The 11,504-nt window shown below is 63.3% G+C and overlaps 1 protein-coding gene across 1 annotated transcript; it reads left to right on the top strand.

Annotated features, from left to right (window-relative positions):
* Positions 1-1,962: 1,962 nt before the first annotated feature.
* On the top strand, positions 1,963-11,288 carry PAIP2B (poly(A) binding protein interacting protein 2B). Its single transcript, XM_068149406.1, has 3 exons — positions 1,963-2,063; positions 4,482-4,592; positions 10,960-11,288. The coding sequence occupies exons 2-3, from the start codon at positions 4,562-4,564 to the stop codon at positions 11,271-11,273; spliced, it is 345 nt and encodes a 114-aa protein (XP_068005507.1). The 5' UTR covers positions 1,963-2,063; positions 4,482-4,561; the 3' UTR covers positions 11,274-11,288.
* The last annotated feature ends 216 nt before the right edge of the window (positions 11,289-11,504 follow it).

Genomic DNA, 11,504 nt, shown 5'->3' with positions numbered 1-11,504 from the left:
CAGTCCTCAGCCATACAAGGAGCCATCAGTCACCTCAGGAAGGGGGACTGTCACCTCGGGGGCTCATCTTACATCCCGGGGTGGCCACTGTGGACACGCAGCTCGCCTCCTGGGGACACCTTGTGGTGTTTGCCCCCCTGACACTCGGGTGCTGTCTCTCCTGCAGCCCAGCTGAAGGGGTTTTGCTCGGTGGAACATCTCCCCATCCAAGAGAAGAGCCAAGTGCCATGATCAGGGACACCGTGGACACCAGCAGCAGAGGCACCAGGACCTCGCCCAGGGCCGTCCCAGCCCGCAGTGGGGGTCTGAGTACTGCACACGTGTGTGCAACCCCCCACCTGAAGGTCAGACATGGGAAGGGAGGGTCCCTGCACCGTGCAGCATCCCTTGGTTGACCCCCACACTACACATCTCTCAAGGCAGAGCCTCCTGCCAGGGGCTCCTCACCTCCCCACAGCATGGAGACCCCCTGAAACTGGCAGTCCCCTCCCCCCCCTTTTAGCAAAGTCCCGATGGAAGGGGTTTGGGGTCACCCCCTTCTGCTGCGGGGTTCCCCTATGGGCACCCCTCCAGGGCTCAGACTCACACCCCAGTGTTTAGGGGCTGCTTCTCCTGCCCAGCATGTACCCCAGCGCGGGCCCTGGGGAGCAGCAAGGGGCTGGGAAAGGCTCAAACCCTCCCCTCCTAAACCCACCCCAGCGGGGCACAGGGGGCCGGGGAGGGCTGCTTGAAGCCCTGGGGCCGCGGCACTCACCGTCCGAGCGGGTCAAGGGGCAGCGGGGGGCCGGGGCCTGGGGGCCGTTGGGAGCCCCCTTTTGGGGGCGCGGAGCCCCCGCTGCCGTCCGCCGGCATCTCGGGGGGCCGGGTGCCCGCGGGCGCCGCCCGGAGCGGCCCCGGCTGGCTCCTGGCAGCTGGCCCGGGGCTCGTCACCGGAGCCGGCGAGTGGGACACACGGGCGGGGAGGAGGCCTCGGGGGCGGTGCTGGGGAGCCGGGGGGCAGCGAGCGGGACGGGAGGGTGCGCGGACGTGTGGTCCCTCCCGAGGGGCCCCCAAAACTGAGGTGCGGAGCTGGGTCCGTCCCTGGCGCTCTCCCCATCCCGGGGGTGTAGGGCTGGACCCCAGCCCAGTTCCCCGAGCCTGGGGGGCTGGCACCCCGTGAGGTATCCGCAGCAGCGCCCGGGGGCTGCAGGGCTGGGTGCCCCCCGGTGATTCCCCACAACTCGGCGAGGCAGGGATCGGTGATCCCCCTCCGTGAAGTGCCCCCAACACTGGGGTGCAAAGCTGCACCCCATCCAGGTGCCCCCCAACACTGGGGTGCAGGTTTAAGCCCCCCCCCCCCGGTGCTCCCCAGAAGCCAGGGTACAGGGCTAGGACACCCCCCCCAGCTCCTTCCATTTTGGGGGTGCAGGGCTGGATGTCCCCCTTCCGAGGTGACCCGCTCCAACTGGGGGTGCCGGGCCCGCCAGCTCCTCCCCGTTTTGGGGTACGGGGCTGGGCTCCCCCCCGCCGAGGCGCCCCCAGGCACGCGCCTGCCACGTGACAGCCCCACGCCCCCCCCACATCCCCGGGCTCAGGGATTCCCCCGCCCCCTCAGCGTGTTTACATCAACCCGCCAATCAGCGGCTCTGTAGCAGCATTGGCGGGCTGCTCGTGACGCCTCCTGCTATTGGGCGCTGCGCGGTGGGGCGGAGCGCTGTGGTTTGTTTACACTGCGGTTGGCCCCGCCTCCTGACTGCCTCCCACGTGGGGGACGCACGCGGTTTTGGCGATTAACCAATCCGAAGGCGCGGAGGCGGGTAGGAACAGCCAATCAGATCTCGGCGTTGTGGGCGGGACTCTGAGCTGGAATGACAGTGGGCTGGTGCAATAGGCATATGGGCTCCACCCCCCTTCCACTCAACCGGGGACGGACCTGAGAGCGAGGGGGCGGAGCTGCGTGGAGAAACTGACCAATGAGTTGACAGGTTCGGGTAGGGCGGGGCGAGTGGGCGTGTCCCCGCCGCGGCGGGGCCTGGCGGTGGCGGCGGTGGCAGCGGAGGGCACCGGCCCGGCCCGGCCTGCAGGTACGGGGAGGGGGCTCCGGGGTGCAGGTCCCGGCCGGGCATCGGCGGCCCACGGGCCTCTCGTGGCGAGCACCGGTGGGGAGGGGGCTGGTGGGGCCTCCGGTGGGCGCAGGCTGGGCAGGCCCCGGCCCGGATGGAGTTACAGCACCGTTGGTAGTCGCTGATACGTCTCGAGCCGGTCCTGGTCCTGGCCCGGTGCCGATCCGGGAGACGCTTGTAGGTTCCGACCCGGTGCCGATCCGGGCGACGCTCACGGGTGCAGTCCTAGAGCCCATCTGGGTGACACTCCTGGGTCCTGACCCGGTGCCCATCTGGGTGACACTCCTGGGTCCTGACCCGGTGCCCGTCTGGGTGACACTCCTGGGTCCTGACCCGGTGCCCATCTGGGTGAACTCCTGGGTCCTGACCCGGAGCCCATCTGGGTGACACTCCTGGGTCCTGACCCGGTGCCGATCTGGGTGACACTCCTGGGTCCTGACCCGGTGCCCATCTGGGTGACACTCCTGGGTCCTGACCCGGTGCCCGTCTGGGCTGTGCTCCCATTCGCCAACCCAGTCCTGGCCCCGGCCAGGACGACACTCATAGATCCTGACCCAGTCCCGGTCCCAGCCCGGTCGACGCTCGTAGGTCTTGACCCTGTCCGTGCCTAGCCTCACCTGCACCTCACACCTCTGCCAGCACAACCCTGAAGATCCGGCAGGCCTCATCTGGACTTCCCGGGGGAGGAAAACCCGAAGGCTCCTTAAACAGCCCCTGGACTTTCAAAACCACCCCAGAAGCAGCCACTGGGCTCCTGAAACAGCCCTCTCGAAGCAGGCCCTCTGTGTATGGGCAAGGCGAGGGGAGCGTGTCCCCAGCCCCACTGACCCACCCGGCGGGGAGGAGGGGTACCCGGCAGACCCGGGGGGCAGGGGCTCCGAGCCTTCTGCCGTGGTATGATCCCACACTGCCGCGGCTCCGGAGGGACCCGCAGCTCAGAGGCAGGCAGCCTCAGAGGCAGGCAGCACAACGAGTTCTCTTTGCAAACTGCGGCAACTGGAAGCTGGCTTCTCAAATTCACTCCCCGTGGAGCTGGGGCACATGGCGGGGGGGGTGCGGGGAGGTTGGGCTGGGAGGAGATTGCCCTCCCCAGCCGTGTTTACAGGGGACAGGGCATGACAGTGGCAAGGCTCAGCGTGGCAGAGCCAGCTCCTGGCGTGTGCCCTTCAGGTGTTTTGTTCCGTGCTGGCTTGTCAGGTTTCAGCCTGGCATGCAGCAACAAGTCTGACACTGCTCCGGGAGCTTCGCCTGGCCCGGCAGGGAAAGCTCTGTCCGCAGCTGACGTGCTGATGGATCGATGGGATCCACACCGGGATCCCAGCCAGAGCCTTGGCCGTAAAGCCTGTGGAAAAGGCTGCCTGAAGCCTTCACTTGGGTGGCTGTGGTTCCCAAAAGCTCGGGACAAAACTTCTGTGTTAGAATGTTGCCTTGGGAAGGTTGGGCTCTCCTTCCTGTGCAGCAGCCCTGCGGCTTTCCCCTCTGAAGAGCTCCTGGGTGGCAGGTGGAGGGGGCAGTCCTCCTCCAGGCTGAGAGAGCTGGGGTTGTTCAGCCTGGAGAAGAGAAGGCTCCAGAGAGACCTTCTGGTGGCCTTGCAGTACTCAAAGGGGACAAGCAGAGAGCTGGTGAGAGACTTCTGCTGTGATGGGAGAAGGGGTGGTGGTTGGAAACTAAAGGAGAGGAGAGAAGGAGGACATTTCTGCTTTGAAGGTGGTGAGAGGCTGGCCCAGGTTGCTCGGATCGGTGATAGATGCCCCATCCCTGCAGCCACTCCAGGTCAGGTTGTTTGGAGCTCTGAGCCCCCTGCTCTAGCTGCAGATGTCTCTGCTGGCTGCGGGGGGGAGGGGGGGTGTTGAACTAGATGTCCTTTAAAGGTCCCTTCCAACCCAAACCATCCCAGGACTCCCAAAGAGGAGGCAGGCAGTGTGTGCTGTGGGTGAGGTGAACACGTGGCCTCAGAGGGTTCCCTGCTTGGGCTGGGCAGCAGCTCCCAGCCCTGTGCAGGTGGATGGTGTCTGGGAGCTCGCCCTCGGCTGGGCTGCCGTGCAGGCTCTCAAGGGTTTGTCCTGAAGGCGAAGGGCCGAGGGGAGAAGCAGGCCTGTTGCCCTCCCCTGAAGCTCCAGGCTGGCTTCTCCTCACAGCTGGCTGTGGGATGGTGAGCTGAGCCCCTTGGCTGTTCCCCCCTGGCTCATCCATCACCCCCCAGGCCACCATGCCCTGGGGACAGCCAACAGCAGGAGGTCGCCGCCCGTCCCCGGAGCTGTCATCGCAGCAGCCCTTCCGCCGCTGTTGATGTGACCCCGTGCTGCTGTTGTCAGCAGCTGAAAGCCAGGCTGCTGAAAGGCAGCCAGCCCAGTGCCTGCTCTCCTTTGGTGTTGACAGGGCACCTTGTGCCAGGCTTTGGTGGGCTGCAGAGCGGTGCTGAGCCCTGGCAGCTGCGACCCTGCTCCCGCGAGCGGCGCATGGCTGAGGGACGGAGCGGGAAGAGCCAAGGTGAGCTCCCACAACCTGAGTTGGGTCTGTCCCGGCCCTCTCAGCCTCACTTCTTGTCGTTGTCCCCATTCAGAGTGACAGTGATGGCTTGGGGGGGGCAAGCAGCCAGCAGCAGGTCAGGCTGTGAGTGCAGGGCACACACACACTGAGGTGCTTGGACAGGCTTCCTGTGCAAACAGAGCTCAGGCTGTGAGTGCAGACCCAGAGGGCCCTGCCAGAGCATTCCCTCTGCTGCCCTCATCCCTGCTTCCCACTGCTGCAGAAATTGCTCCACTGGGGGGTTCTGCTCTTGGTTCCTCCTGGCTCTTCCCTGCCTTACCCCATAGATATCCCAGGATGGGAAGCCCCAGGAAGCATCTCCCAGCTCCCATCAGGTTTCTCCTCCCGGAGCAGAAGCGGCCACCGCTGCCTGGGCAGCTGGAAGGTGCTGCTTGATGGATGGATGCTCTGGTCAAAGCCTTTCAGTGCTCTCAAAGGAAGGGCAGACCCCTGCTGGCCGTGGTGCTTGGCTGGTCGTCTTGCTGGGGTGGAGGATCCCAGCCTTAATCTGGGTGAGCAGCAGGGCTCGTTTGTCAGCTGCTGCTGTCCTCTCGGAGATTAGAAAGCAGCTCAAGCGAGAGCCAGCTCTGGGAGGAATCTGAAACCAGCCTTGCCGGGGCTCAGCTCTAGGGGGTGTTGGACGTTTCTGGTGCTCTCCAGAGGATGAGGGGGGATCTGGTGATGCCTGGATTGTGTCTGAGCAAACTGGGGGCTCGTGGATGCAGCCTAAAATAGTGCAGGCTGAGCTTATCCCCCGGATGGGAGATGGAAATAGGATGCGGTTCCTTGGCAACTGAGCGAGCTGAGAGTGGAAGAGCTCCACATCTGCTGCAGGCTGCCAGCAGGGACTGCTCCCCAACCCCCCAGCAGCCCACAGGCCAGGGAAGGGAGCCCCAAGAGGCCAGCCCAGCCTGAGGAAGGAGCACCAGGAGGCCAGCCAGGCATTAGAAGTCCAGACTGTCCTGGGAGACTTAAAGCCTCCTCTAATTACAGAGGAATGAGGAGCAGTGGCTGACTCTTCCAGGTCTGCAGCAGCGTTGGTGGGGGGAATCCCAGCATGGTGTAGGCTGGAAAGGACCTCTGGAGATCACCCAGTCCAGCCCCCTGCTCCAGCAGGGCACCCACAGCAGCTTACCCAGCAGCACAATAGCCAGGGGGGGTTGGAAGCTCTCTGCAGAAGGAGACTCCACAGCCTCTCTGGGCAGCCTGAGACAGGGCTCCAGCATCCCCATAGCAAAGAGTCTTCTCTTCACGTTCAGATGGAACCTCCTGGGTTGCAGTTTGTGCCCACTGCTTCTTGTCCTGTCCCTGGGCACCACTGAGCAGAGCCTGGCCCCAGCCCCTTGCCCCCCACAGCTCCTTTAGCTCTTGCTGAGCATTGCTCAGCTCCCCTCTGGAGCTGCTCTTCTCTAGGCTCTCAGCCCCACGGCTCTCAGCCCCAGGGCTCTCAGCCCTTGCTCCTCACAGAGCTGCTGCAGTCCTTTAATCATCTTTGTAACCTGTGCTGGACTCTCTCCAGCAGCTGCCTGCTTTGCTGAACCGGGGAGCCCAGCATGAAACCTGTAGCACCAGTGCGAGGGGAAGGAGAAGCCTGAGGGGAGGGGGGAAATAGACTTGAAAGACACCAGGGTGCTGATGGAGCGTGGGCTGGGCTGGAGCTGGATTGCAGCCGGGCCGACAAAAGAGCCAGGCTCTGGCTTCCCTGGTGGGACCCAGCTGGCAGCAGGGGCAGGGAGGACATCCCAAGTGACCTGGGGGGCAGCCGGCAGCGCCCAGGGCTGCTGGAAAAATCCACAGGGCTACTGGAAACGTCTGCAGGGCTGCTGGGAAAATCGGCAGGGCCGGGAGATAAAAAAGTGCCCGGGAGATAAAAAGGGTGGCCTGGGCCTCCGGAGTGCAGAGAGCTTATCTGCGAGTGGAGATTAGAGGGAGGTAATGGCTGTGTTTACCGTGTGAGGCGGGAGGAGAAGGTGTTGGAAGCAGCCGGGCCGTTGGAACCAGACCGACCTGTGGGAGCTGAAAGGGGAGAAGCAAAGATGCCTGGGGCAGTGAGGCTGAGGAGCTGCCCTCTGCTAATTGCTGCTTGCACAGGGGCTGAGAAGTGGCCTGCAAAAACAGCCAGCCCTCTCCTCCCCTCCTTGTCCCAGCTTCTGGGCAGGGCTGGGGCGAGGGCTTCACACCAGCCTGCTGTGTGGGTGAAGGGTGGTGGAGGTCTTGCAGTGAGGGTTGCTGAATGCAAAGGGAGCTCTGCAGGGCACTGCTTTTTGTGGAGGCTCTGCAGGCAGAAAGCAGCTCCATGGAGAAGGACCTGGTGGACAAATTCCCCAGGAGCCAGCAGTGTGCCCTCAGTGTCCCCTGGGGTGCACTGAGAGTGGCAGCAGCAGGTCGCGGGAGGTTCTGTCCCCAGTTCTGCTCTGCCCTGCCCTAGGGAGGCCACAGCTGGAGTCCTGGGTCCAGTTCTGGGCTCTCCAATTCAAGAAGGTCAGGGAACTGCTGGAGAGAGCCCAGGGGAGGCTGCAAAGCTGCTGAGGGGCCTGGAGCAGCTCTGTGAGGAGCAAAGGCTGAGAGCCCTGGGGCTGAGAGCCTGCAGAAGGGCAGCCCCAGAGGGGAGCTGAGCAATGCTCAGCCAGAGCTAAAGGGCAGGGGGCAAGAGACTGGGGCCAGACTCTGCTCAGTGGTGCCCAGGGACAGGACAAGAGGCAGGGGGTACAAACTGCAACCCAGGAGGTTCCATCTGAACAGGAGGAGAAGATTCTTTGCTGTGAGGCTGCTGGAGCCCTGTCTCAGGCTGCCCAGAGAGGCTGTGGAGTCTCCTTCTGTGGAGAGCTTCCAGCCCCCCCTGGCCATTGTGCTGCTGGGCAAGCTGCTGTGGGTGCCCTGCCTGAGCAGGGCAGGGGTTGGAAGGGATCTCTGGAGATCACCCAGTCCCACCTTGCTGGGATTGTGTGTGACTCTGTGCCACCCAAAGTGCAGCTGGGGTAAGAGTGCTGGTGGCAGAGGGCTGAGGCTGCAGCACCAACCTCTCTCTGCCTCCCATCCATGCAGTAAGCGCTCGTGGGGCAGGCAGGAGGAAGAAGAGCTGGGGAAGCAGACAGAGAAGGGCTCAGGGCTTTTCTCTGGAGCCTGGCTGGGTTTTCTGCAGCCTCTCCTGCAGGCAGGATGATTCCCAGAGCTATTTATGGAGCGGGAGCCCTGGCCAGCCGGCCCCCTGCAGCAGCCGGCCCGCCGCGGCGGCCTGCGCCGAGCTTTGGGCTCTGGCCTGCAGCCCGGCAGGGTGAGCAGGGACCATATGTCCCTCTCCTTCAGCCAAGCAAGCAGCTGTGCTCTGTACTCTTGCCTGGTGCTGACTTAACCCTTTGGGGGCGAGGAGGAGGAGGGTGGCTCGTGGGGTGCGCGGCGGGGATGCTCCCGGGGAGCGCTCGGGCAGGGGTTCGCCTCCCAGCAGCTCCTCAGCCCTGCTGCAGCTGGCTCCAGGGGGCTCTGCCCCGGGTTATCCTCCTGCCTGAGGTAAGGAGATGGTCTGCTGGCCTGCCTGGGGGCGGCAGAGGAGCAGGTGTGTCCTGCTGGGCTGTGCAAGTGCCTCCTCCAGATCATCAGTAACCGGCTGTGCCTCACGCTGCTCCATCGCGGGAGCCAGGGCAGCCCTGCCTGGACTGTCCTGCCTGCACTCTGCTGCCTGCACTCTGCTGCCTGCACTCCCTCCTGCCTGCACTCTGCTGCCTGCACTCTGCTGCCTGCACTCTGCTGCCTGCACTCCCTCCTGCCTGCACTCTGCTGCCTGCACTCTGCTGCCTGCACTCCCTCCTGCCTGCACTCTGCTGCCTGCACTCTGCTGCCTGCACTCCCTCCTGCCTGCACTCTGCTGCCTGCACTCCCTCCTGCCTGCACTCTGCTGCCTGCACTCTCCTGCCTGCACTCCCTCCTGCCTGCACTCTCCTGCCTGCACTCTCCTGCCTAGACTCTCCTGCCTGCACTCTCCTGCCTGCACTCCCTCCTGCCTGGGGAGCCTCTGCTCCCAGGACAGCCCATTCCAACCACAGTGTGCCCTCACTGACTGCCACCTCCTGTGCCATGGAGGCTCTGCCCTTCTTGCATCTGCAGTAGAGCGGCCAGGGCAGGGGTTGTCCCCCTGGACATGGCACTGGGGAGGCCACACCTTGAGTTCTGAGGAGTGGGAGCCTCTCTCTTCTCCCTTGTGGCTTTGAGGGGCAGGTGACACTCCCAGGGAGCTCTGTGCCCAGCCCCAAGCCTGGCCCTGATGCCAGCTCTGCACAGCAGCACATCCCCACAGCAGCATGGAGAGGAGCAGTCTGCCCTCTTTAGGTGTCCTCAGTCTCAGGATGCTGAAGCTGTGCTGGCATCTGCCTGTGCAAGCCGTGCTGATCAGTCTGCCCTCCTTCTGCTAATGAATTACATTGGGGGTTATTTGCAGCTCAGTGCAGCCAGGACCACCTGGCAGCCCCAGCTGGGGGTGGGCCCTGTGGCCTTGCAGCATCATGCCTCTGGGCTTGGACTCAGTGATCCTCAAAGCTCATTCCCAACCCAAATGACTCCGTGGCTCTGTGCCTCCCAGCATCACCCAGGTACCAACCTGGGGCCCAGTTTCCATTCCCCACATCATGTTCTCCCACACCTCCTCCGTGCCTGGCTGCTCTGCCAGCCCCAGGCCAGTGTGGGAGCACTGAGGATGATGAAGATGCTTTGTAAGGCCTGCTGGGGCCCTCCCAGGTCACCTCCACGCTGCAGCTCCTCAGGATGCAGCCTCTGGCTCTGGCTGTGCAGCTCTCAGGAGGTGGTTTGTGTTCTCTGGATGCCTTTCCTCAGCTCTCATCTCCAGGCTGCAGAGTTCTGTATTGTTTCCATCCTCTACATCATTTTCCAAGGGAAAAGAGGAACAAATCCAAGAAGCTTTCAGTGTGAAAAATAAAAGGGGGGGGGGGGGGGGGGAGAGGGAGGGGGAGAGGGGCAGCTTTTGTGTTTGTTTTAGTGTTGGTGGTGAGCCCTGAGCTCATCTGCAGCAGCTCTGGCTCCCTGGCTGCTTGGTGGAGCATCAACAGGCTGAGGGTGACAGGGCTGCCCTGGTGACTCACAGCAGTAACATGCAGAGCACAGCACACATGGAGCCTGGCCCAGCCAGGGGGGGAAGTGTGCTCTGCCAGGGTGGCTATCCAGGCAGGAATGGCCCTGCCTAGCCAGGGCTGCTCTGAGGGGCTGCTGGCACACTCTGACTGTGGGCTCAGGGCAGGGGAAACGATGGCCTTGGGTCCCTCAGGTGCAGCTGAGGGGGAACCACAACCTTGGGTGCTTCAGGTGCAGCTGAGGGGGAACCACAACCTTGGGTGTCTCAGGTGCAGCTGAGGGGGGAACCACAACCTTGGGTCCCTCAGGTGCAGCTGAGGGGGAACCACAACCTTGGGTGCTTCAGGTGCAGCTGAGGGGGAACCACAACCTTGGGTGCTTCAGGTGCAGCTGAGGGGGAACCACAACCTTGGGTGCTTCAGACCCAGCTGAGGGGGAACCACAACCTTGGGTGCTTCAGACCCAGCTGCTGTGAGGCCAGCCATGACCTTGGGCCCTTCAGACCCAGCTGCTGTGAGGCCAGCCATGACCTTGGGCCCTTCAGACCCAGCTGCTGTGAGGCCAGCCATGACCTTGGGCCCTTCAGACCCAGCTGCTGTGAGGCCAGCCATGACCTTGGGCCCTTCAGACCCAGCTGCTGTGAGGCCAGCCATGACCTTGGGCCCTTCAGACCCAGCTCGATTAACCAAATGCCACTTTGATTGGTTTTTTTTTCCCCTCCCTTTTTGTGTTTTGGCTACCAGAGCAGAACCTCAGATAGGTGACTCCTGTGCTGTCACCATCTGTGCATCTCCCCCTGCCTGGCCTCTGGGCAGCCTGAGCTGGTTGAGGATGTCCCTGCTGAGTGCAGAGGGGCTCAGGCTGGATGACCTCGGGGGGTCCCTTCCAGCCCTGCCCCTCCTGTGGTTCTGTGAGGTGATGGATGGCTGCTCAGGATGTTTTGTGTGCTTGGATGGGGCCTGGGGTGTTGCTGCCTATCCAGGCTGTGTCCACCACCTCTCCAGCAGGTCAGCCCTTGCTTGAGGCCCCCCCCCAGGTGCCTTCAGCCTCTCCTTGGTGGGTCAAACCCTTCCAAAGCTACTGCCGGGGAGGTGCTGTGCTGCTTCCAGCATGGAGGAGTTGGGAGCAGCACCAGGCCTTGAAGAAAGCAGCCTGGCAGCAGCAGGTTCTTGCGCTGCAAGCCATCCAGCTGGGAGCATGGCTTGGGGATCCCAGCAGCTGCCTCAGCTCCCTGCCTCTCCCTTCCCAGAGTCAGGAAGAATGAATGGCTCCGAGCTCGCCAGCACGACGGCCTCCAGCCCCAGCTCCAAAGAGGACCCAGTGGTGAATGGCCATGATGAGAAGGAGAACAACCCCTTTGCTGAGTACATGTGGATGGAGAATGAAGAAGACTTCAACAGACAGGTGAGGCCAGGGGGGTGGCTGCCAGCTGGGTTCCTGTGCCCAAGGCAAGGGAAGGGTTTCCTTTGGTGGGCCTCCTGCGTGAGTCACAGCACGGAGCTGCTGGCCCAAGGGAAGAGGCTTCCTGTTTGTGTTGGATCTGCAAGGGCATGGGAGGGATGAAGTTGGGGGAAAAAAAGCCAGCCTCATGAAGCCTCTCACCCTCTCAGATCATAGAATGGTGGGATGGTTTGGGTTGGAAGAGACCTTTAGAGATCAGCCTTCCTGCAGTGAGCAGATAACTCTGGTTGCTCAGAGCCTGCTCAGCCAAGCTGACCCGGAAGGTTTCCAAGGATGGGACACCTGCCACCTCCCTGGGCAAGCTGGGCCAGTGTCTCACCACTCTCAGGGTCA

Source organism: Melanerpes formicivorus, unplaced genomic scaffold (genome assembly GCF_026170545.1).
Source record: "Melanerpes formicivorus ecotype bairdi unplaced genomic scaffold, bMelFor1.0.p_v2 SCAF_18, whole genome shotgun sequence".
Taxonomy (NCBI): domain Eukaryota; kingdom Metazoa; phylum Chordata; class Aves; order Piciformes; family Picidae; genus Melanerpes; species Melanerpes formicivorus.
Note: the sequence above shows the minus strand (reverse complement) of the source record. Positions and strands in the feature narration are given on the sequence as shown.

Coding starts and splice junctions, on each gene's coding strand:
- PAIP2B (XM_068149406.1), top strand. CDS start 4,562: ATGGCTGAGGGACGGAGCGGGAAGAGCCAAG. Junction 4,593..10,959: donor ACGGAGCGGGAAGAGCCAAG/GTGAGCTCCCAC, acceptor CTCCCTTCCCAG/AGTCAGGAAGAATGAATGGC.